This window comes from Drosophila virilis, chromosome 2 (genome assembly GCF_030788295.1).
Source record: "Drosophila virilis strain 15010-1051.87 chromosome 2, Dvir_AGI_RSII-ME, whole genome shotgun sequence".
Lineage (NCBI taxonomy): Eukaryota > Metazoa > Arthropoda > Insecta > Diptera > Drosophilidae > Drosophila > Drosophila virilis.
Window position 1 is genome coordinate 31,013,605 of NC_091544.1, and position 27,914 is coordinate 31,041,518.

At 33.7% G+C, this 27,914-nt stretch overlaps 1 protein-coding gene across 13 annotated transcripts in view; it reads left to right on the forward strand.

The window, feature by feature from the left end:
* The window catches only part of GluClalpha (glycine receptor alpha 1), a 57,632-nt gene that overhangs the window by 21,651 nt on the left and 8,067 nt on the right, over positions 1-27,914 (forward strand). For 5 of the 13 annotated variants that reach the window (XM_015170669.3, XM_032433542.2, XM_032433549.2 and 2 more), the window contains exons 2-9: positions 5,478-5,643; positions 6,616-6,728; positions 7,114-7,181; positions 22,672-22,741; positions 22,798-23,034; positions 23,467-23,601; positions 26,756-26,908; positions 27,124-27,303. In XM_015170669.3, coding sequence (XP_015026155.1) covers positions 5,582-5,643; positions 6,616-6,728; positions 7,114-7,181; positions 22,672-22,741; positions 22,798-23,034; positions 23,467-23,601; positions 26,756-26,908; positions 27,124-27,303 — 1,018 coding nt within the window. In that variant the 5' untranslated portion in view covers positions 5,478-5,581. Of the gene's footprint in view, positions 1-5,477; positions 5,644-6,615; positions 6,729-7,113; positions 7,182-10,140; positions 10,209-22,671; positions 22,742-22,797; positions 23,035-23,466; positions 23,602-26,755; positions 26,909-27,123; positions 27,304-27,914 lie in introns of all 13 variants that reach the window. The other 8 variants (XM_015170670.3, XM_032433544.2, XM_032433550.2 and 5 more) reach the window with 3 other exon arrangements.

Here is a 27,914-nt window from a genome sequence, read left to right on the forward strand (position 1 = left end):
AATAGGTCAAGGCGTGCATGTAATAAATTAATTATAAGACAAAGTGTCTGAATTAGTTTAATTTCCTGAAAAAATACTTCTACTGTGCCACAAACTCTTAAACCATTAACCATTAAGTAAGTTACTCTGGAGAATTCTTTTGAAATATTTACGTCGCTTTATCAATATTTTATACACAAATGAACTTTGTTTTATTATATTTTAACTTATTTCTGCTTCCATCAGTAGCTAGAACTGTCTTTAAATAATAATTTTTAGCTGACTTTCTAGTCGTATCTCGCTTTCGAAAAACTCATATTACATTAACAAGGTCAACTCGTTTCTGCGCTTCGTTGAATATACTCTTGAATCAATTCTGTATGGAACATAAAGTTATTTACTTTTGAGAATCGAATTCTTTCGAAAACTTTACTTCTTTTTATCAATATTATATTATACACAAAAAACTTCTTTTGTTTTCATTAGTAGCTTGAACTGTCTTTAAATAAGAAGTTTTTTTGGTTTTCAACAAACTTTCCAGTAGCATCTCGTTTTTAGGCGTTGCACTTTAACCTTTGCCAGTCAGTGAGCTTTTTCGCGTGCCTTTCACTAGCTGCAAAAGTCACACACACACACACACCGATTTTATTTGTTGTTGGTTATTGCTGATTTAAAATCTTTATCAAATGACTGCGAGAATAAATGTTAGAGTTAAGCCGCCGGCTGAGGTGGGCTTTATGCAAATCCTTGCGCCGCAAAATGTCACTCACACAAACCCACACATACCCACACGCACACAACTAAACGGCCAAATGATACTAAGCCCACTTACTTACAATTTAGCGAGAAACAAAAAAAAAATGGGAAAATAATAAAAAAAAAAAAAAAAACAAAAAGAAACTGCAAAAGCGAGAGTGTAAAAATTTTGCATACATAAAACGACGAGTGAAGCGGGCATAAAAAAAATGAATCCAGCTTTATGACACACACACACACACACACACACACACACGTACATAAGTACAGTTGCATACGCACACACAAATTCTCACAGAAAGACACAAACACAACACTTGACTTTATTCCGTTGCCAGCAGGGCAAGTGTGCGTGAGCTCGTGCGGGTATGTGTGTGTGCGGTTTTATGTGTGCGTATGTGTGTGTGTGAACTACTTTCGCGCCGTTATACAAGCGGGCGGCACAAAATCCAATCAACATAACGAGCTACAAGCGCCGCTGAGCGGCATAAAATGAAAAAAAAAAAAATATATATATACACACACGCACACAGATATACACGGCAATGTGAGTGCTTAAATACATATAAATGTGTGTGGGTGTGCGTGTGTGCGTTCAGATTGCACACAGCATGCCCAACACGCTCGACACGCTATTTGGCAGTGCTAGAAAACACTGCGCGAAATCAGGGCTGTCTACTGTAAATGCCTTAAGCCTAGCGAAGCGCCCCCAAAGATACAAACAAAAAAGAAAAGCCCCCCGGAAAAGGGTTAGACCAAACGGACTAACCCTGGTATTTCAGAAGTTGCAAAATCATTGCCTGAATATTGCCCTAAGCCTTATGCATTCCCCCTTCCTGGCTACCAGAGTATTTGGGCTAAACAAGCAAACAAATATTTTTTGTTGCTTTAATAAATTCCTTTGCCCTGGCGACAATTACTTACAGGCAATCAACTGTTAGAGCCTAAACGCTTGAGGAAATTGGTAGATTTAAGATTTTGCTGAATTTCGAAAATACGATAAAAACGTTTAAGACTATGTAGAGTTGAGTTGAGATATTCTAGAAAACAATAATAAATTAAATTCAACTTAAAAGCTGCTAACTTTATGTCCTTCTTTTCACGTTTACTGAATACTATCTATCAATGGAAAAGTTGATCCGATTAACTTCGGTGTCAATAGACCGACTTTTATGTTATTATATATATAACAAATCGCAAGTCTTTATCCTATTTGCACTTAATGGGAGAGGTTTGCAGAAAGTACAAAGTACTTTACAGAATTGTACAAAAATGGTGTAAAAATGAACAACTTCAATAATCGCATGCCTAAATTAACTAAGTAGCTTTGCCCCAGCAGCAGGCAACAATCTCAACAATTCACTTTAATTTAGAAGCGATTTTATTTTTATAAATAGATAATGCACACCTTCCCAACCTATCCACAGCATATGGCAACCAGCTGTGAACCCATTGAGTGTCCACCCATGTAAGACCCAACTCTATATATCTTTTTGCTGCCCATTAATATTGTTCGCAGAGCCTTTTGTAAAGGGCGTTCGTTCAACTTATAGCCAAAAGCAGGCAGCAACAATAACAACAACAACAAGTGTTGTGACAAGCGACATGCAAAAAAAAATCGGCCTGAAACCGAGACGCGCATAGTCCTGGCCAAGAGAGGCTGCGAGCCAGCGGTTAGTTGGGGCCGAGGGAGGCAGACAAAAGTGTAGTAAAAACTGTGCGCAAAAGTGTGTCGACTTGGCAACAGCAAAAACAACAAACAAATGAAATAAAAGTAAACCCATTTACACCACAGCTCGAAGAAGGATGAGCAACCCGCTGCCAACTGTGACGGCGGGTCGGGGTCGAGGCACGGTGCAGGCTGGGCACGCTGTGTGGGCTGATGAGTGTGAGCTGACAACGTGAGGCGGTGGCGCCGGCTGCTTGGCAAGCGGCAAATATGGGGCATTTGGCAGTCGTGGTCGCAGTCGAAGTCACAGTTCCAGTTGCAGTTGCTCCGTCGCATTGTTAAGTTCCTTTGACAGCGGGCCAAAAACGTAGACCGCCCGTAGATTGGTTTTGACGATGGGCATGCAACGAATTGTTTTTGAAATGAACACGAATGTCACAACACGTGTCAAATCGCGTCTAAGTCGTGCTAAGTTGGGAAAAGTCGTGCTAAGTCGTGCCAAGTCGTGAGCAAGCAATATTAAGTCATGCCAAGTCATTTAATGTCGAGCCTAGCCCTGCAAAGTCAGGTTTTAAGTCGTGTTGTTTCGTGTCAATCCGGTAGGAATATTGTTCTGTCGTGTCAAATCGTGAAAAGGTAGAGTTGAGCCTTGTCAAGTCGTGTAACGTAAAGTCTCGTTTCGGGCAGGCCGCTTTATAAGATGTCGAGTTAAGTCGTGTTTAATAGTCTTTAATCGTGTACATATTGTGTTAGATCGTATGAAATACTATTTTCGCACAGAATCCCATTTAAAAACGCGAACACGAAACGAAATACGCTCAGCTCTAGCACCTCTAACCCTGTGTGGGTGTGGTTGCGTTAGCTGTTGTTCCTATGGCTGCTTCAGTATCAGCTGCAAAACAGTCAACAAAACTGACATGGCCAGACTAGCCCGTGCATAACAACAAGAACACAATGCATAACAGGAACAGCAACAGCAACAGCCATAATAACAACAACAATGGCGACAGCAACTTTGTGTATTTATGGCACGAAATTGCGGGCACAGCAGCAAATTAACACAGAACGAATCCTGGCCAGCCTGTTGCCATTCTTATGCCCATTCCGTTAAATTGATTATTTGGTTGCACTGCACAAACCCATACACACATGGACACACGGACGCACATGCACACTATTAAGCAGATGCAATTCCACAGGACTCGGTCATGGCCATCAGCAATAGCCAACCAACACCAATGCAATTCTTGCTCGGCCGGTTGTCCTGCCTGAGTGCTGTCCAGCCAGCAAGCCAGCCAGCCCGCTATGCAACTGATATGCATAAAAGCCGCATATAAAACTGGGCGTGGCAGCCGCACACACGCAGTTATCGGCATTCACAGCACGTCGCCCAGTGAAGTGCACAAAATGCTTATAAATGGATTAATTCGATTGCAATATTCACATTTGCATGGCCCACGCTCTGGCTCTGGTTCTGGTTCAGGTTCAGTTTCTGCTTTTGATCCTGCCTGCAGTGGCTAGATATTGTTTCTGGTCAGAGCGTCCCTTGCTGAAATTCAGTTTTTGCATTGTCCGTCAAGCGTCATTGTTTTAATTGTCCGGAATGTAATGATTTTTCATGGGCTTTACGACCCATTTTACTGCATACTGCATTTTAATCTAGTTTACTGGGTAGCGCCAGTGCGGCAACCATTAAGTACTTACACATATATGAGCTGTAAACTCTGGTATTACTTTTATTGGAATTCTGTTTTTTTTTTTTTTAGTTTTTTTTTCCAGATATATTTGCATTTGCATTAATATGTATTTTTCTTTTCATATGTTGAGTTAAGACCTGTTTAATTTAGTTGATTTACAACATATTAGCGGTGTTCCTTCTCTTACTAGCACATAAAGAAGCTATAAAATTTAATTCACAATTTACGCTAGGCTCAAGATGATTTAGATTTATCGACAAATAGACGAAAAGTATGTAAATGTATATAAAAGAATTTGGATATTTTAAGTTTTTAGCTAAGGAATACTCAATTAGTTAGCGGTTATCGATAACAGCTATCGACAACACTTCCAATATATTAGCAAAAACTTCTGTATTATAATATTTATATTTTTACATATATATTTATATATTACATCTTGTTAAAAATATGATTTTATCCATAACAGTTATCGATATACCTTATTTCAGAAATCAGAAATGGCAACTATAATTTATAATTGTCTGCAATATTCTTAACGTTATTTTTATCGAGCTAAATGTTCTTACATTTATAAAATGTCACATATTATTAATCTACATCAAACTCAAATCGATGACTCTTTATTTCATACATTTCCGTATTTTAAACAAGAATTTGTATGCTTTTGCCAGTTTGTCACAAGCTTATTGAGTATCAGAATTTCTTTAGGCACTTGAATGCAACTGACAGTATCTGACAATTGTACGCACACCTTTATGTCTGTTCAAACGACAGCTGGCCACTTAAAATGGCCAAATACCGAATTTTAATTGAATTTATGGCTACCTACGGTGACAAGCATCTATAGTTGCAAATGGATTTTGCTGTTCAGATTCTCACCAGGTGGCATGTTAATTGGCCAAATTTGATTTTAAATTTTAATTTCACACCAAAAGGATGCCATGTTTTGCGTGCATGTCTATGCAGGTGGATGGATGCTTGTGGATTTGTGTGGGTGTGCAGGTGCGTGCTTAAGATTTCAGTAATTTAAATTTAGGCATTTCGTCTGATATGCACAGGCTTAGGCGATGAATTGAATGACTTAATTATATATAGGTGGCGATAAGATGAATATGAATAAAAGCAATTAATTAAAGCTTATTGTAATTAATTTCTTATAGATTAGATTAAATATGTAAAATATACCAAAAATAGAATTAAAAACACTGAAATGAATATGGGTTCAAGCCAAAGTTTTGTTTAATTGAGGTGAAAAACAAGGGACTGAATTCTTTAGACATTGGCTTGAATCCTAAACTGAAACAGCAACATTTTCTTTGTTGGTTTAACAGCCTTGATTATATTGGTACTGTTTGTATTATTTATCTTTTCAGCTAGATACTTGTATTTCAAAGCACACACACTCGGACAAGAGCTGATCGAGAGCTTCAGCTAAAAGATCAGTTTTTGCAGCTTGGTGGAGAGTTTGCGCCTAGCCATGGGCACCGGACACTACTTCTGGGCGATCTTCTACTTTACCAGCCTGTGCAGCGCCTCACTGTAAGTACACGCAACAAGGCACATGCATCACACTCACAGTAGTTGCTAAAAGTATACCACTTTATTTATGTTTTTGTCGGCAATTTTTTCTTTGTTGGACTTATGTTTTTTTGCTTTTGACCTCACATACTGTACTCGAGTGCGTGTGAGTGCCGACGCTTCAGCAGTCGATTTGCATACAATTGCCGTTAATTTGTCGGATGGCCACGCCCCCTCAAAAGAGAGACCATGTACATATACTTATAAAGAGTATCAGTGGTATATGATATACACGATATATATTTTAAGTAGTGCTTTAGTCATCTGTAGTTAGCTTTTTGCGTTTGTTGTGTTTTCAGCCACGCCAACTCTCTCGCCACTTGCTCTCTCCGCCCCGCCCCGTAGCGCCCAGTCACTTGAACTTGTAATCTCATTACCATAACATGTTTTTATGCATTTTAACAGTTTCACTTCACAACATCATTAAAATGTAATTAATTTTCATGTAATTTTTGTCGGAGCATAAATTTTGGAATTATTTACGCTCAAGCCGAGGACAGAGTCAGCAGCAATTGTGACCTGGCTTTGCCTGGGCTTCAGATAAGTGCGACAGTGTATAATGAAGATGTCTTCAGAGTCCGCAAAAAAAAAAAAAAAATATATATATATATATATATATATATATATATATATATATATATATAAAACAAATAAATATAAACTGACAAATACACTTCACTTAATTTGTACATAAATTATATAAAACAAAACAAATTAAAAAAAAGGACAAAAAATCACACGAGTTGCTGTACATTTTATGCAAATCTTATCGTTTATTGCAATTCTAAAGTCACCAAAATTTGTTCAGCATATTTTTCAAAACTACTTCAGAATATTGTCTAAAATACTTGAATACACAAACCCAATCACATAATGGAAAAAACTCAAAAAATTAAAATTACACGTGCGTACCTATCCATATCCTGATTTCAGAGCAAATAATGCCAAAATAAATTTCCGAGAAAAGGAGAAAAAAGTCTTAGATCAAATTTTAGGTGCAGGCAAATACGATGCCAGAATACGACCATCTGGAATAAATGGCACAGGTGAGCATATACTTTTATTACATACTATACCAAATTATAGGGAATACAAAAAATCTATATATGTATCTTTAATAGCTGCTATACCTACGTAATTAAAAATTTACTTATGTGTTTTTCCAATCAGTTTTCTATTTTTGTTGTGATTTGTTATATCTATTCAGAAAGTCAAAGAAAAGTTAATGCCATAACAACAATTGGTCATATATTATATCTATGTATATTTGTAAGTCTCGTAATAAGTACAAAACAGTTATATTAGCTTAGTATGGAGACCTACAGAGTTCAATTCATTAGCTTAGTTAGTTATATAATTAAATAAAAAAAATTAACAACAAATAAAAGCAAAACAGAAAACTCACACTTTAAAAACCAAACTCTATGCCAGATGGTCCCGCCATAGTCAGAATCAATCTATTCGTACGCAGTATAATGACGATTAGTGATATTAAAATGGTAAGTTCCATATAAGAGTGAGCCCGAAAATTAAAAAAAAAAAAAAAAAAAAAAAAACAACAACATTACAATAAAGAGAAAAAAATATCAAACATATTTAAAAAACAAAAACCTTGGCCAACATTTACCGAATTCGATAGACCCACTTGCTCTCTCGCTGTCTTTTGCTCTCTCCCCTCTTTCATCTTACAGCACCCCATAAGACATGCAGTACACTATAGTAACCTTCCCTTTTGAAACTACCCGATTCCAAAACCAAGCATATCCAAATATTTTTGGTAGTGTGCAGTTTTAATTATAACAATAACAACTACTAGAACTTGCTAAACTATATGCTCTATGCTACTATGCTCACTCAAACACAGACGCAGACACACATATATATATAGATGCTACATACATATACATGTAAACTAAAATAGCTGAAAAAAAAGAAGGAAGAAAAACATATTACACTTTGTTTGCTTTTGCTTTGAAGTTGGGTTTTCTAACTTTCTATCTCTATCTAACTCTCTCTCTCTCGCTCTGTTTAACTTAGACACACCATATATACCAATCCAACCCATCTCCCTTTAGTCCAATGTTCCTTACTTTATCGCTCTGTTTAACCCCATATCTAACTATGTTTGCTGTTCTATGGCTATTGAAATTTGCGTTCTTTGCGTTTGTTTAGTGTTTCACTTCGTTTTTTTTTTTCTTTCTGAAAGCAAAGCCACTTTTATGGCACATGTATTTGGATACTCTTGTGTGCATACATTTATATACAAATATATATATATATATATATATATACATGTATATATGCAGTTTTGGTCTTACGCATATTTTAGAGAAAGAGTTTTTTGCATTTTCTAAATTCACTTCGTTTTCTCTGTCTTGTTTTTGCTTTGGATACAAACACTCCAAGCAAACATGGGTATTTCTGCCATATATATATATATATACATATATATAAATATATATATATATATATACACAATATGCTTTCATACTTATATACTACTCATATATCTACTACTACAGTTTGCAGTTATAGCTAGCCGTATTTGCATTTTAAGTTTTTTTCCTTTAAGTCAAATTTGACATGCATTAACTCTTACCCCAACACACAGAATCAACCACACACACACACACACACACACACACACACACACACACACACACACACACACACACACACACACACACACACACACACACACACACACACACACACACACACACACACACACACACACACACACACACACACACACACACACACACACACACACACACACACACACACACACACACACACACACACACACACACACACACACACACACACACACACACACACACACACACACACACACACACACACACACACACACACACACACACACACACACACACACACACACACACACACACACACACACACACACACACACACACACACACACACACACACACACACACACACACACACACACACACACACACACACAAAAACACACACGAAGTGCTGGAAAATCTCCTGATGATTTGCCAGCTGCGCCAGCAAATCGATAAGTCATCAATTTCAACTAAATTTCTGACACAAACTGTTGCCTACTTTTAGGCTAAGCACAAAGCATTTTCGATTTGCTGGCTTTGAACACACAAGCGCACACACCGATTTGTGAGTACCCTGCAAAGATTTTGAAAGGCTCTTAGCCCAAGAGAGATAGTGTGCAAAAAGCTCGGAATGATTCACAGCAATAATTGATATCGCTTTCTTATGCTCACCAGCGAGCACAGACGAAAAAAGTGTCTTATTTTCACTATCGCAAATTTATCTTCCTAGCTAAACATTTTCTTATTCGACTGCTAACATGCTTTGTTATTTACCAGATAAAAAACCAAATGGGAAAGCGAAATTGCTAGTTATACGTGAAAGTGAGCCGCTTGCCTCTGAAAGGCAATAAAATGTTTGCAGGGTTAGCTGTTGTTTTATATATGTAATGGGACAGTACTACAACATTTACATGCGAGTACTTAAAACCATATTGGCAATTATAATTACGATATTGACTTTATCTCGTTTGAAATGGAAAAAATATCTCTTATTTTGTTTTATAAATATTTATTGTGAATTTCAAGTATTTCTTATTCACACCTTTCGGTCGTATCCAATTTAAAATCGTAATTTAAATGTATTACTTGGAAAAATCTATTTTTCATGTGTGCGTGTTTAATGGTCGCTACCCACTTACCCATGTTGGTGTCACATCATTTTATTTTCATATTGATTACAATAAAGTTTGAATTTCATTTACAGTTTGTTTCTGAGTGTGTGTTCGTGTGTGTATGGGTGTGTATTCCTGTCATGTTGACTCTTGCCGCAGCAATGACATCATTAAAATTTCAGAAGTATCATCCAAATACATAAATATAAAAAGCGGCCAACGCTTTGTAAAAGTCAATAATATTGGCAGAATAAAAACAATTAATATACCACCCTTTAACATGCTTTAAAATGATTATGAGTTTTTATTTGATTTGTGTAACATACTTTTTAAGCCACATATTAACTCATACAAAACTCATGCATATAAAAATACTTTAGATTAACTTTGGCTCTATTATGTAGATAAAACTAACAAGATACTTTAGCTTACCGGCATAAGAAATATAAAGTGACAACCATAGCTTATTGTAAGCAGGCCATAGACACAAAAGTTAAACTTTCTTACAGCCAAAAATAGAATATTAAAAATAAAGAAAAGAAACGCAAGAAAGAAAATAAAAAAACTCATAAAGCCAGATAGGATACCAGGCGGGTAACAAAGTTCATTGGACATTTTAAATATTTTATATGCTAAGTTTTAGTGCAAACTCAGCAGCAGCAACAGGAGCAGTGTGGCCAGTTGTTAAATTTTGTTTATTACCCAAATTGTACAAATTGGTCTATCTATATGTATTATCCCTTCAGATGGTCCAGCTGTTGTGCGCGTCAACATATTCGTTAGAAGTATTTCGAAAATCGATGATGTAACCATGGTAAGTGCGCGCAAAAAATTAAAAAATAAAACAATAAAAATAAAAATAAAAACCAAAAGAAACATACCATCATATAGATAAGAACCACAGACTCTGCGACGTTGCCCACAAACTTTTAATTTGTGTGTGAGTGTGTGTTTTGCCCCAGTCACAACCGTGCCAATGAACTACGAACTAGTCGTGTCCCGACCCGCTCACAATCTCTGTCTAACTCCTACGCTCTCTGTCTCTGCCCCACCCCCTTGCTCTCACTCTCTCTCTCTCTCTCTCTCTCTCTCTCTCTCTCTCTCTCTCTGTTTCTCTTTCCATCCGTCTCTGTCTCGTAGAGCAGGTTTCTCCCTATATATAATTATATAATAACAGTGCGCGTATCTTATGTAAGTTATATGTCTTATCTATGACCAGGCGTTGACTAACAGAAAACACAAATACCATTATATGAATAATAATAATAACTATGCTATATACATATCAAACTAACTATATCGGATATTGGTATTTTTCAACAAACGTTCAATTGTTTAACTATCGATGTGTTTTTAGTTTCTACATATTTATATTTATTTAAAAAAAAAAATTGCTTTAACCTCATAACAAAATCTTTAACAAAATTTGCAAAGACTCTTGAATTAAAGAACTTGTTGTTCCTCGATTTGAACAAGAATTTCTTCTAGGTACTAAGTAATTGGCTAACCATACAATTTAGCATTATAATTAGATTGTGCATATACGTTTTAATTTGTTTAATTCAATATTACAATTGGTAACAATTTTATTTGGTTTTTTTTTTTCATGAAAATATTTTTGATTACGTTTGCCTTACAAAAATGTAAAATAATAAATTTGTTTTGTAGTATGAAATGAACAAAACATAAAGAAAATGTCTTTTTGGATCTCTCTCCCTCTCTGTTTCTCTCTACCTATCTTTCATATATATGCAATACTCCGTTTAGCACATACACACACACTGTCTTTCTGTCTCTCTCTCGCTCTGTCTTTGTTTTGACCAAAGCGTATGTAATTCTAATTTCATTTTCAACTCTCTATTTGTCTGTAACTATCTTCCTATTCATCTGTCTCTCTGTCTCTCTCTATCTGTTATAACAAATTCTCCCTTAGCAATTATCAATTATGAATTCCTCTTAATGTTAATTACGCCTACATAAATTAACTTGTTCTTTCATATCAAATTATTACTAATTGTAATGATGATGACTGCTGGACATCAGTTATTCATATATATAAATATATATTTTATATATATATATATATATATATATATATATATATCTATATATATTTATACATATGGTCCTTTATGCTAACTGTCGTGTGTGTATTTCCAGTAAAAACAATACATTTACATACAAACCCTAATTGATTACGTATGTTTAATAAATTTGTATAATTTCATAAACATTTACCAGTTTCAATTTTATTTAATTTTAACTAATCTATTTACTTACAATCAAAAATGTTATTTGTCTACAACAATTAAATATATACAAAATGTGTTACTTAAATTTTCCGTGTGCTTTGTACGTGTGTTGGTTGTTTAACTTTACACCCCACCCTTTACAAATGACCCCTCCCCAATCCTCAAAATTTCACAAGCCAACTTTCATTTAGAGACCACCAACTAATTATTAAGCTGCATATTGTTTGTTGTTTGTTTAGTTTAAGGCCTCGAAGCAATTGATATTATATTCATATTGATATTAAAAGCAAACAAGAACAAGAATATATTTTGATTAAAGCTTTCAAGGTGCTAAAAATTTAAAAATGTGTGGCATGCGTTTTGTAAAAGAAACATAAAAAGTTCAAAAAATCAAATTTAAATTTATATTAAAACAAGAGAAAAAATAACTGATTAGCTTCGGATTGTCGAAGACTAAATACCCTTGCAGAAATTTAATGGCATATATATGATATAGTGTTCCGATCGGACTGTGCTAGTAGTAGCAAAACTCAACATCTACGCCAAATTTCATTATGATAAATGTACTGACAGACTAGTTCGTATAGAACAGTAGAAATAGGACCAATGCCCAATGCAAGGCTATACATATATGTGTTTAAAATCGGTAGAGCAATTGACGTAATGTGTTAATTAACTGTATGTTTATATCTAAGAAAACCTAAACCTCATACTTCAATGAGATCCATGCAGACATTTGTCCGTATCAATTTGAAAAATATTTTTCTTATTTGCATTTGGTTATTTTCAATTTTTAATCATTTTTTTCATTGATTTGAATTTGGTTCTTACATACAATTAGGGCTCACATAAAATTCATTAAATAAAAACAAATATGAAACTCAATTTAAGCTAGCATTAAGATTGTAAGCCTACATTATATCCATATATATAAATAGGTATAACATTGTTCTCGATTGTCCATAAAAATATGATAACTCATAAAGCGAATGCTGCTCGATTTTGATATAATAATCTTTTAGCAAATTTGGCTACATTAGTCCAGGTCAACATGTTTCTGCGCTCCATATCAAAAATTGATGATTACAAAATGGTGAGTGCAGGCTCAAAGGCAGTTAACGAATATATGAATACGCAAACAATGAATGTGTATATGAATACAACAAGTACAACATCCAAGCGCTTTACAAATTTTGCTCTAATATATATTACAAATATATATATATAATTAAGTTTTACACGTTAGGTTACTATAAAAAAATATATTTCAATTTATTATTTTCACTTAACGGCTACTTTTGTTGAGTACATTCAGATTTGCTTCCCGAATATGAACTGATTTATCTAACTGTTGCGGTCGCTTAGCAAACTTCGCTTTGAGAGAGTTTGAGTCAAAATTGAGTGAAGTTTGAGCTGCGTCAGCAATTATGCGTGGGATAGTACTCTGATGGGAACATTGACAGTGGCGTGATATTTAGGGTGAATTGTTTATGTCTACCAAAGGGGGACAGTTTGATCTTGACCAATGTCGATGTTATCACCAGGCTCTTTGTTTACAATATTAGAAATGTTTATAATTGTGCTTATGCTTATGTGCTAAGATATGTTAAAGGGTGGGTGCGACTATGGATATGTCACTCCCCCAACCATTAGAAAAGTGCCTGTCCTCAGGTGTTTAAGTTTGGATATAGTGTAACATTTTCTTCTTTTACAATTGGTATATCTCCTATTATTGTAGGTGTTTCTTCTACTTTGGGTTTTTTATATTTTATAATTAATTTCTTAGGTATGCTTTTGAACTTATATGTCAAATACAGTGTTAAACTTATTAATATGATTACAAATATGGTTATTGTAATTATCTGGAATACATTGTTAAATTTTGTATGTGCATTTATAATTTGTTTCGTTTGTACAAACGAAAGTGGTTCTAATTTTATAACATCATTGCTTACGTAAATGCTTTGAGTATAATCTAACATATTGTTTGAAATTGAAATTTCATTAATTTGCAATGAACAATTAAAGATTTTTATTATATTGTTTCCTTCTATTGTTATTTCGTTATTTATACAATTATGGTTTAATATAGTTTTTGGTAAATTCCAAGTTAAAATTATATTTGGTTCTATGTAGTTGATTTGAAAATTTTGCAAAATTTTAGTATAACTACATTCTGATGTTATTTGGTTTAAAATTCCTGTTAAACATTCATTATTAATTAATTTTTTTGTTTCTCTGCTATAAACTTTTTTATCTTGGGTAAAATATTTTTCATGAGCTATTTCTGTCAAAATATTATTATTTTCATCCGGGTATGGAATTATTTCGAATACCGGGCTTTTTATTATTTCTCGAGGAATATGGGATATTATCAGTATTTCGTTTGTATCTGATTTAAACCAAGTGGAAGTTTTTGTATTCAACAATTTCTCAGAATTAACATGCAACAAATAGTCATGTTTTAGTAATTTTGGGTTAAAAATTCCTAATCTTGTGAGCTGCATTCCCATCTCAATGTCTTCTATATATTCTGTAAAGTGTTGTAAGTTAAATATAAGGATATCTAATTTCTTTCCTTTTTGTTTCTCTTGATCTAGTTCGTTCATGATTTCTATTCCTTTGTTTATAGCTTCTATTATGTAATTTAATTCGTTAACCTGAACGCTGTTTTCTGCTAAGTTGCTTATTTTTTGTTCAATTTCTGCTTTGTCTTCTTGATCTAATGTTCCAAATAAGTATTTATATGCTGTTCCTACTATGTTAACTAAACCTCTTTTGCTGCGTTTGGCTATTTTTAAGCCGTTTATTTCTCTGTTTAATTTCTCTACTAGGTATTCGATTTGTATAAGGTTATTGATTATTCTTTACTTTGTTCAATTAAATTGTTAAAAGTTTCTTCGGTTTTTGTTATATTAACCGTTAAACAGTGGAATTCGTAATCTGTCGGAATGTCTATGGTTCCTGTTTTAAATATGAGATATCCGTTATGGGCTTTGATAGGATTAATTTCAATACTCTGTGCATTTATATGGTTTACAGTTATTGATAGTAATATTATAATAATTAATTTAAGCTGGTGCTTGTATGTTTTGATCGCTGTCTGTTGTTGACCTGTAATTGTTATATTTGCTTTGATTAGTCTTCTTTTTCTTTTTGAATTTGGTTTTGTAATGTGTTATTTTCCTGCCTCTGTTAGTTTCCTCAAAATGTTTGTCGTCGATTTGTCTTAGTTCTCCTGTTTTCTTGAACGGGGTTGTCGTCTTTGATTTAACTAACGGTGAGTGTTTGTATCTAGTGTCAATTTCATAATTTGTTCGTTTTTTGTTGAGATTATTTATTAGTTTTTCTTTATTAGCTTGAGTGTCATACTCTGGTGTACCTGCATATATGAATATGTCCGCTGGTGTTCTGTTAGTCGTTTTGTGCTTTGTTTTATGATTGTACGTGTAGAGTATAGTTTCAAATTTTGTAAGTTTATTTTCGACGTCTGAGTCGCTGTTAATGATTCTTAGTTTTTCGTTAACTGTCTTATGAAATCGTTCTACGTCGGATATACCATTTTTACTAGTGGTTATATTAATATTTACTGCTTCTGATTTTAGCCATAATTGTAAAGCTGTGCACATAAAAGCTGAGTCTTTGTCTGCCTTTATTTCGATGGGTTTACCCATTTGGTTGAACACTTGTAATATAGCTCGTTTGGTTTCTAGCCAGTCTCTACTTTTTATTTCTATTAATGATGCAAATTTTGAATAGATATCAATGCAAGATAAAAATTGTTTATCTCCTACTATGTAAAAATCCATTACATATTTTTCTCGGATATTAGCGATTTCCGGAGTTATTTCGAAAGTTAATTTTGTATCTCTGTGTTCTGTTTTTGCGATGTTGCAAATCTCACATTCATTTATTAGATTTTGAATTAAATTTTGATAATCTGGGAAATAGTGGGTTGCTTTGAACCAATTAATAGTTTTTTCAATTCCTGGATGTAATAATTCTTTGTGCTTTTTTAATATTAATTCTTTGAATTCTGCGTATGTTTGAAGGTCTATTAATTTTGTACTAGTTTTCATTGCCTTTGTTGAATTATTCGGACTTATTATTTCTAAGTAGGCTTCTTGAAAAATTGGAAAATCTGCTTCGTTGTGGAAGTATAGCACACTTTTCTTTGTGCATAAGTATTCTTTTATTAATTCTTTGGCATGCGTATTAGTCATGTCTTTGTACGTAATTTTTATGTTGGTTTTGTGAAAGTAATTCGTAACTTTTGTTTCGTTCTCGGTTCCTTTTTCAAATTCTATTTGTCGATTATAATAATTAAGTGGTCTTTCTGTGATTTGTAAATGGTTACTGTTGTCTTCTTGAGCACTATGTATTGTTGCTCTTGTGCTAATTGTATCTTCGCCTAAGAAGTTTTCGTTTAATTGAATTCTGGACAGAGCATCTGCCACATAATTTTCTTTTCCTGGGACGTATTTAATTTGGAAATCAAACTCATTTAGCTTGATCTTCCACCTTTGTAATTTCATGTTAGGTTCTTTCATATTATTTAACCAGACGAGTGGTCTGTGATCACTAAGGATTTGAAATTGTCGACCAAAGAGATAGGACCTAAAGTATTTAGTGGCCCAAACGATTGCTAATAATTCTTTTTCAATCGTTGAATAATTTAACTCATGCTCGTTGAGAGTTCTACTTGCATAGCATATAGGCTTATGCTCTTGCGAAAGGACGGCCCCTATTGCCATATTACTCGCGTCTGTAGTTAATGAAAATGGTTTTTCGAAGTTAGGGTATATTAAAATTGGGTCGGATGTTATGAGTACTTTTAGCTTTTCAAACGCTAGTTCGTAGTCTCTGTCTTTTATATTGATTTTTGCTCCCTTTTTTAATTTAAGTGTTAATGGTTTTACTATATTAGCGAAATTTGGTATAAATTTCCTATAGAAACCACATAATCCTAGAAATGATTTAATTTCTTTTGGGGTTTTTGGAATTGGGAATTTGACAATTGCTTGTATCTTGTTGGGATTTGGTTTTATACCCTCAGTTGTGATGATGTGACCGAGAAATTCAGTTTCTTTTCTCATAAACTCGCATTTATCCAACTGTAGTTTTAAGTTAGCTTCTCTAAGCTTCTTAAATACCTTTTGTAGCGACAAAATGTGTTCCTCCAATGAAGTGGAAAAAATAATAATGTCGTCTAAGTAGACCAGACAATCTTTAAAAATTAAATCTTCTAAGAGATTGTTCATACAACGTTGGAACGTTGCAGGTGCATTCTTAAGACCAAATGGCATGCGAGTGTACTCGTAATGGCCATGTTTAGTCGAAAATGCGGTCTTGGGTATTGAACCAGGATCCATTTGGATTTGGTGGAAGCCTTTGGCTAGATCAATGGTTGTGAAATATTGACATTTTCCAAGTTTGTCTAATATTTCATCCATGATCGGGATAGGGTATTTATCATTAATAGTTAGTTCATTGAGATTGCGGTAATCTATGACTAACCGGAATTTTTGCTTTCCAGATGCATCGTTTTTCTTTGGAACGATTATTACTGGTGAGCAGTAAGGGGATTTGGATTTACGTATGATATTTTGTTTTATCATATCGCTTATTTGTTTATTTACTTCCTCATCGTATATTTGAGGATATTTGTATGGACGCTTGTAAATTGGGTCCTCATGTTTCGTTAGAATTTTGTGTTTAATTGTACTAGTGAAAGTCAAATTGTCACCTTCATGGTACTGGATATCACGAAATTCATGTAAAACTTTTTTTATTTTTTCTTTTTCTTCTGAGTTTAGGTGCTCTAGCCTAAACTCATTGTTTTCTATTAATTCATTATTAATAGCGAAGTTAAATGGTCTGTCCTCTGTTGAGGGTGGATCAAGGCACTCTTGTGCGGTCATGTCCTCTTCGACCTCTTCGTCATTATATCTAAAACAAAAGTTAAATTCTCCTAAGGTTACGGATCCTTGTGCATAGTCTATTTTTGCTTGACATGCCTCAAGGTATTCTCTCCCAATCAGAACATCATAATGCTCTGAGAAGTCGTGAATATAGAATTTTTGTTTGCTCGGACAAATTTTGCTTGCTCCTAATCGTATACTTTGTTTTAATTCAATAACACCATTTATGGTGTGAACCTTTAATGTTTCGTTGTAAACTGGAAAATTTAAGCGGTTTGTTTTCATTAGATTTATGGTTGAACCTGTGTCGATGACACATTTTAGAACTTCGTCATTCATAATCAATTTTATGAATGGATTTCTTCTGTTTGTTCCGAGGCTTGCTGATGAAAATTTTCGGATGTATCCATTTTCATCTGCCCACTGTTACTATCTCTTTGACGTTTAGTCGGAGGGTTTGGTGCATTCAAGCGTGAATGGGACTGATTTTGGTAGTTTAAGGGATTTTGGTATCTACCTTGACTTAATTTCTGTTGGAACTCGTGGTGAGCTTTCTGATTGTCTTCGGACTTATTATGCTGTTTATTTTGTGCGTGATAACTCTGATTCGTGTTGGAATAGCCACTTGAAATGGTGGTTGGGTTAGCATTTTGCTGATAATTTCCCATGTTCCTACGATTGTTATTTGGATTTCCCTGAACATTATTATTTTTAGGTTTTTCAGTAACGCTATTTTCATATAATCCCTCTCTTTGAGCTACTTGCTTTAGTTTTTGTGTCGACGTAATGTCGTGTCTGGCTAACATCATGAAAAGCCTATCTGGTAATTTTTTTGTAATAACATCTTTGATTGTGTTATTCATAGCATTTGTATAAAGGGTTGTATTGCTAGGTATATTTTCTAGTGCTAACTTATTTAAAATAACAAAAGATTTATTCTCGAGCTCCTCGATGAACTTACGGACGTTTCCTTGGTAATTCGTGTTGTATAAGCGTCGAAGGAGTTCTTCAAATGGTGTCTGCACTTTGTATTCTTCAATCAATGCGTTTCTCAGCTCCTGCCAAGTGTTGGCTGCTGTCCTTTGTGATATTCTCTGAGCATCTCCTGTGACTTGCAATTCGATGGCTCCGTATAAGATGCTATGTTGTCTAACATCTCGGGTTGGATACAGGTGTAGGATGTAATCTATCCTTTTAATGAAGGCGTTTAGTTGATCCGTTGATCCGTCAAAGCTTGGCACCTGTCTAAGTTGTGAAAGGGCCTGGTTGAGGTGTTGTTCTGATAATTCCATTGTCATCTTGGTGTAATACACTTTTTTTTTGAATAGTTTTGAGTTTGTAGGTTTGAACTTTATTGTTCTTTGATTTTGCACTTTTATTTTAAGTTAAAGTTTGTGATGGATTATTGTGTAAATGTTTTTTTTTTTTTTTGTGTGTGTGTCTTAAAAAGACTCAGTAATAACGTATTGCAGGGATCAAACGATATGCAAAGCCAGTCGTTATTAACTGTAGTAGCTTTATTGCCCAAAGGGTCAATATTATTAAGCTACTAATGACCCGAAGGTTCTTGTGCGGATACGTATTCGAGAAAATTTTTATTACACTCCGACAACACTTTCGGTCGCGATTGTGCGTTAGATCTGGGAATTAATTATCCTTTAGCGATCTTTAATTTTTCCCGACGTATCCTACCGGCTGCGCCAATTAAGTTTTACACGTTAGGTTACTATAAAAAAATATATTTCAATTTATTATTTTCACTTAACGGCTACTTTTGTTGAGTACATTCAGATTTGCTTCCCGAATATGAACTGATTTATCTAACTGTTGCGGTCGCTTAGCAAACTTCGCTTTGAGAGAGTTTGAGTCAAAATTGAGTGAAGTTTGAGCTGCGTCAGCAATTATGCGTGGGATAGTACTCTGATGGGAACATTGACAGTGGCGTGATATTTAGGGTGAATTGTTTATGTCTACCAAAGGGGGACAGTTTGATCTTGACCAATGTCGATGTTATCACCAGGCTCTTTGTTTACAATATTAGAAATGTTTATAATTGTGCTTATGCTTATGTGCTAAGATATGTTAAAGGGTGGGTGCGACTATGGATATGTCACTATATATATATACTTGTATATCTTTTTTCAACTTTTGTGTATGTGTATTGTGCGTGCGTGCGTGTATCTGTGTGTGATTGTGTATGTAAATTAAAATAAACACAAAAGATTTGCTTTTTCAATATAATATTAAAACAAAAAACATGATACAACTATGTGAAATGCATAAATAAGCTGTGTGTATGTATATTGTATTACTAAATATGTATATTTATGTATAAAAGTATGTAATAAATAAAAGACAAATTAAACATTATAATAAAAATAATAATTGAAATTAATTCAATTGGCTGTATAAAATTATATATATATATATTTTTTTTTTTTAATTCGTCAACACTTTCTCAATTGCCTTGCGAAATTCGAAATAATTTTCCAGAAATCTCTTGTGTACACAATTAAAAATATATAAATATTGAAAAATATTTTAATTGTTAGTTCTGCAGCACCGGCAAGAGATTTCTATCTATAGTTACATATTTATTTTTGCAAGCATACATGTACTTATGTATGCATCTACCTATATCTATGTATATTTCCCAATGTACCTTTCTCAAATACTAATTCATTTCTTATATATGTTTCTTACTTGTGTTAAATTTGGTTTTTTTGTATTTCACACAATCAAGCCAGTTTCTGCAGGCGCGCGCTCTCTACACAACTTAACGAAATGTTTATCATAATTAAAGTTAGTTTCTAAGTTAAAATTTGTAAGTTCTCATAGTTTTAGACCATTTTGTAACCAGCTGAAACCATGTTAGTTTAAGCCATAAATGATAAAAACCAAAAGAATTTAAGCCCAACCACAAGCTCATTTCATTCAGTTCATCTGCATTTGCTCATTGACCATAACAAAGAAAAAAAATGCACCGATTTTTAAAACTTTTCTTTTTCTCTAAGCCTTCTTCTTTTCAAGCCGATATGCGTTCCGTTAACATTCACAAAACTGAGAAATATATATTCTTTTATAATCAATTAAGATAAATAGAAAAAATGCTTACCACACATGCAAATCCAACGAGAACCAAATATTTTTTATAAAAGCCAAGTTTAACTGTAAGTACAAAAAAAAATTAAATACAAAGACTGAACATTAAATTCATCCAGTCAAAGCGTGCGTTCAAGGTCCCAACATTTGTCATTGCAATTCCGCTACAAAAAATAGGCACATGAAAACAAATTGCAGTCTCTGAACACTGGCAAAAAAAAGTAACAGCTCTGACAGCTGCTTCATAAAAAAAAAAAGAAAACAATAAAGTTAAAAAAAAAAAATTGACATCAATTTATTAAGTGGAGCCGCATACGCATTTGAACAAATACGTGTACATGCCATAAATATAATCCAATTATTTGTTTTAATTATTTAAATTTATATGTTGTCATTTTTTGCTTCATATGTTTACAAATGCCATTTGGCATTTCATTATTTTTTTTGTTTTATCGCATAAAACAAAATCTGAAACAGCAAATAAAAGAAGTAAAATTCAATAAAACATAACAATGCCGCCATGAATAAAATGCAAATAGTTGCCGACTTCATTATGAAAAGCTAATATGATTTTATTAATCAATTCAAGCTTCTGTTTCCTATTTAATTTGTACCTTCCGTTGAATGGTTCACTACAAAACCCCGTATATAATTTGATCTAAATATTTAGAAAATGTAGCATGAATATATGTAATTTCGGTCTCTAAAAAATAATAATTTCAATTTAATTTTACTTATATAAATCAACACATGTTCTTATATATATTATTATATAGTCCCAGCTACTTTACTGCGCCTCAAACCTGGAACTGTGTTGCCTGCACAAATATTGTGCTGTTTATACAACGTATTCATTCAAAGAATAACGTTCTTTTCTCTCTTTTTTGATTTTTATTTTAGGTCTCTGATATTTTAAAATAAGCATTGTGCTTTCATTTTCTTTTGGTTATCTAAATTGGGTCTTAAGCGCAAGTAGAGTGTGCCTTATTTAAAGAAAAGAATCTTAAGATATATATAAGAATACATTTACGTTGTATGTTATATATTATAAGAAATGTCTAAGTATGAACATAGTAACTACATATATAAGCCTGCTTCTTTTATGAAATGTTACTGCCTGACATTCGCTGCCTGCTTTGTGTTGCCTTTGCTACTCGCTTGTGTCGCTGTTCAATAGTGTTTTTGTCCATTTTCTATTGCCAATATCGTATCTTTTTTATGCAGTTTTGGCACGTTGCAAGCTGCTTTTTGCTTTTTGCTTATTGCCTGCTATGTGTTTTGTATGCAACACGTTGCAATGTTGAACAATGCATTGGATAATGATGGTCATGTTGAATGCGCTTGATATTGCATGCTCAGCATCACAGACGCAGATTGTATTGCATCTTGATTCGATTATTATGATATATACCCATATATATGTATGTGCCATGACATGAATACTTACATAATACTATAATAAGTACCAATACCATTGCCGAAATATTCTCTAACCGATACATATGCCTTTGAGGCCAAACGCTTTAAAAACTACGACAAATTTTCAAAAGTTTCAATATAGCCACCATTTAATACTACTTACTAACTAACAAATAAAAACTAACTACTCGAAAAATATATAAAACGTTCGCCACGCCTCGCCACGCCCTGCTCGCTCTCTCATACAACTAACCACAAAAACAAAACAAAAAATTAAAAGTCAAGCTAAAGTCCCCCTCGCAAAAGCAATTTGCAAGCCACCAATTGAAATGCCCCACACCCACCACCGCCACCGAAAACAAACTAAATTGAAAAATAAATACAAATTTTGAAAAACGAAAACTCTAGAAATTTCCCAAAAATTCGAAAACAACAAAATTTGCATTGTAGTTCATACTGAATTGCATTGAATTCAAATTATAATGAAACAATAAACGAACATTGATTTTCCCAGTATTAACAAACTTCTCTTTCATTCTAAACCATCAACAACAACAACAACAACAACGACGACGCCCAACAGGAGTACAGTGTACAGTTAACCTTCCGAGAACAATGGACGGATGAGCGTCTCAAATTCGATGATATACAGGGTAAGTAATCGCAGGATTGTTATTTTGATTAAAAACAAATTTAAATTTCCTTACAGGTCGCTTGAAATATCTCACACTGACGGAGGCGAATCGCGTGTGGATGCCGGATCTGTTCTTCTCCAATGAGAAGGAGGGACACTTTCACAATATCATTATGCCCAATGTGTATATACGCATATTTCCCAATGGTTCGGTGCTCTATAGCATACGCATCTCATTAACATTGGCCTGCCCAATGAATCTCAAACTGTATCCATTGGATAGACAAATATGCTCACTACGAATGGCTAGCTGTAAGTGATATCTATATCTATATCTATATCTATATCTATATCTATATCTATATCTATATCTATATCTATATCTATATCTATATCTATATCTATATCTATATCTATATCTATATCTATATCTATATCTATATCTATATCTATATCTATATCTATATCTATATCTATATCTATATCTATATCTATATCTATATCTATATCTATATCTATATCTATATCTATATCTATATCTATATCTATATCTATATCTATATCTATATCTATATCTATATCTATATCTATATCTATATCTATATCTATATCTATATCTATATCTATATCTATATCTATATCTATATCTATATCTATATCTATATCTATATCTATATCTATATCTATATCTATATCTATATCTATACATCAAACTGATAATATTTTTAATTTTTTTACTAATAGACGGCTGGACCACCAATGATTTGGTATTCCTTTGGAAAGAGGGTGATCCAGTGCAAGTGGTTAAGAACTTACACCTACCTCGCTTCACATTGGAGAAGTTTTTGACTGATTACTGTAACAGTAAAACCAACACGGGTACGTTTTTTGTGTGTTTTAAACAGTTGTGTTGATTGTGTTTGAGATCTACTATTCTCCTTGAACTTTTCTTAATATATATCTAGCTTCTATATAAAACTTGTAGCATACTTTGTTATTTTTCGTAAGTTGTTGCTTGTTTTCGTTCTTAAACAAATTTGCTTTTGTCTCAAAGTGTATGCGTTTTTTTTTTTTTTTATTTTCTATCAGGCTTATGTCTTAGGCCAAGAACAACTTTACATATGTATATGTGTATTTCTATTTGTATATATAGTATTAATTTTCAATATAGTGTTTGGCTCGTCCATATGCTTAAATATATCACAAACGGCATCATAAGCACTTCATAGCAAACACACATCTCACACACACACACATACACACCTACACTTAGATGCTTGTAATGATGCCGTTTACACATGAGCTTCCCGTTGGGCCGTTATCAATGCCCGGATCACATAAAAACCAACTTTTTACGATGTAATTCACACACACTCCCAGTAGACACCCACACGCACACACACATAAAATCTAGCAGCCGCACCCACTCGCCCATTTTTAGTGCAGTTTTTGGCTTCTTGTGTCGCTTACCTTAGACGGGTTTTTATGAGAACTTTGAAATCAGTTCGCGCTTTAAGCAAATGTTTACCTTGGCTACCAAGAACTACTGCTCGCATCTGAGGGCTGCTTCTGCGACAGGCAAATGCGAAACGGAAAATGAAAATGAAAGAAAATGGCAAAAGGCGGGCACGGAAAGTAAATTAATCGAGGAAATTGTTTGCGACGCAGTTGCTTAAACTTGCACAAAGACCAAATGCCCCCATTCACACATCCCCCCGCCACTCAACCGGCACCAATAATGATGATCTATGTATGTGTGTGTGTGTGTGTGTGTGTGTGTGTGTGTGTGTGTGTGTATGTATCTATGAAGCTAGGCGGGCGCTCAAGTTGCGGCATACAAATACGCAAAAGTTTTTTCAAACTTGGCAAATTGTCTGTCAGCATCTTTAGGTGGATAATTTACGTCTAGAAAATGCAACCGATTTGTGATTTGCTTTCCTTTTTTGCACTTCATAGAAAATCTTCAATGCTGCATTTTAGCCCCGACGCTTACTGCAAATAACTAATGATACCCATCGCAGTGCCATTGTGGAAAATATATATTTGATTTGATATGATAAACTCACAATCATAATGTAGCTTGCTCTAAGCAGACCAGTTGTTGATTTGCCTAAGGCTGATTTTATTGTACGGTATTTTAGTATTGAAGTAGACATCGGCGGCTCCATTAGAAAATTACATATAACAAGCAATAAAGCCGTTTTTTTGGAAACCTGAAAATCAAATATCCTAGTAAATCAAATATAGAATTATTGTTCCTATAGAAGCCGTTTTGATAAGACTGTTTATATTTTCGACGAATTTTAAAGCTTAAAATTGCGGACTTTGTTCAAGATGTCAAAAAAAAAAAAAACAAACAGAAAATAATAAAAACAAAATCCTATGATATATAAATTGATTGGTTTTGCAGATAACTTAGATAAAATCGGTAATTACAGGTTCTCCGATATTTCTGAAATCTTCTTAGCATCGGGCTACTAAGTTACGTAGCCCCAATTTGATCTATTAGTTGGGATTATAGTTTATGAATAAAAAAATAAAAAAAGAAGTTTTTATATCTTACTCAGTTTTATAGTAATCTTATATCACCCCGTATTACCTAGATCAGACCCTCTCCCCAAAGCTAGTCGCATTTAACGTAGAGCTCATTCGAAGGCTTAAGATTTGTAATATCATTCATTCAAATCATTTGCTATGCTCATAATCGCTTTTAAACAGTTCAGCATGAGTTCGTAACTCGAATATTCTTTAATATACTCTTATAAAAATATATGTATATATATATATATATTTCAATATGCATAATTTTCCCGAAACCCGTTTTTAGTCGTTGCGTAGTTGTTAGCATTTAGTTCGCCTTGAACTTAGTTGCTCACATAAAACATTTATTAATTTTATGTCTTCTATGAGCGTAAAAATGGAAAGAAAACTGCTCAACTGGGTCATAGACTAAATACTAAACCAAAAATAAATAAGTAAATCGTATGGCAAATGAAATCGCGATTACGTCTGCGAAAGCCAAAAGTAACCGGTATCCAGTAGCAGAGTTTCCCAGAGAGCCGGGCAAATAAACCAAACGCAGCCACTCAAAAATGCAAACATGAGCAAAAAAAATAAAAAACGCAAAAAAAAAGAAAGAAAAGCAGCGCTGATCAATTTAATGAGAGAAATGAAATGAAAATCGTGTACATTGAATATGAAAATATGAGAATGTAAAATAATAACACAGCTTTGTCTTGAAGAGTATGGAACGCACTGTCAACAAATTAACGGAAATGAAGGGGCGCGTGGGGGCGTTCACAGCGGAAGCTAACAGCAGGAGCAACAGCAGCGAGAACAACACCAACAACTGCAACAACAAGAACAACAATAAATACGCCCCCATTCTACACGAGCCCTACGAACTTCATTTCCGTTAAGAATTTTGTTGCAAAAAGTCAGAAAATTGAATTGATGTTAAAATACATTTTGCCTATGATGCCATTTTATAATTTTCCAATTCAACTCTCTGTTTCTCTGTCTTTTAATACCATTCTCAATGTGTTTCTTATTCTTTTGGTATTGTGTTATTTGTTTTTTTTTTTTTTTTTTGTATATACATTGACATGCCACCTCCGCCCGACCCACTGTGCATAATTTTATTATTTTTCTTTTTTGGAAGCCTACCTCCTTCCTGTACATAAATACAAAAAATTATATGGAAATGACAAATAAATGTTTTTCTTTTTCCAAAATTTTAAAAGCAAGTCAAATTATGTGTTTTTTTTTTTTGGTTTCTTGTTTATTGGATGACAAATTTTCTTTGATAAATATATTATAAATATTGGAAATGTGTGTGTGTTTCTGTGATGTGTTTTTTTTTTTATTTGTTTTGGTTTTCAGTGTCTAAACTCATTTCTCTGTGTATATACATATGTTTGTGAGCGTGCGTGTGCTTGGAAAGCAACATAAAAAAATGTCAATTTCGTGTACATTTTATCCTTCCCGTACATTTTAAGTTTGACACAATTTATATTACCTTGTATACTCATAGGTGAATACAGTTGCCTCAAAGTCGATCTACTATTCAAGCGAGAATTCTCATATTACTTAATACAAATTTATATACCATGCTGTATGTTGGTCATTGTCTCATGGGTATCATTCTGGCTGGATCAAGGCGCAGTGCCAGCGCGAGTATCGTTAGGTAAGTAACGAACTAAATCTTTATATATATATATATATATTCAAACATAGAATATGCACTGAGAGAAAAGCAAGCCTTTCAACAAACCCAACTTATAGGCTCAGGGTAATATTTGACCGATTAACTATATGCCCAAGACTAATTTCAGATATACAAAGAACTTATTAAAAACTATATTAATTACTCCTTCCTTTATTTTGGTTTTTCTTTTAAAGGTGTAACCACTTTACTCACAATGGCCACACAAACATCAGGCATTAATGCCTCACTGCCGCCCGTTTCCTATACAAAGGCAATCGATGTTTGGACCGGCGTCTGTTTGACGTTTGTCTTTGGGGCATTACTTGAATTCGCCCTGGTGAACTATGCCTCCCGCTCAGGTTTGAATAAAGCTAGTAATTGAGATTTGATATGCTTCTTAACAAACTTACTTAATGTATTAATCGATGGTGTTTATTCTATTTGTTGTTTTTTATCATTATTTTTGTCGAGAACAACGCATATAAATATATACATCTTTATACATATATATATATATATATGCTACATGTAACGTATATTGTGTATATACCTATATAACTACGACTAACATCACGCGCATATCTAATATACCAAAACTCAAACGGACTGTCACGCACACACACACTCTCTGTGTCACACAAACACACATAAACACACAAAGCTAAAAACAGTTGAGATTCACATCTACACGTCGGCGTGGCATACACAATTTTTGGGCTATAAATAATCTGATTTTTGGCCAGCAACTACAACAACAACAACAACAACCAGATGCAACTAACTAATTTTTAACAAATAAAAGCCTGTAGCCTATCATTTATTTTCCATTCGATATATATAATATAATATATATAAATATATATTTTTTTAATTTTTAGTTTTTTCATTCACATAAATATTGTAAAACCAAATCTATTCTGCGTGTATATTTTTACTAATCCAATTGTTTTGGTTTACTCTCTTATTTCATTGTGCGCTCACACAC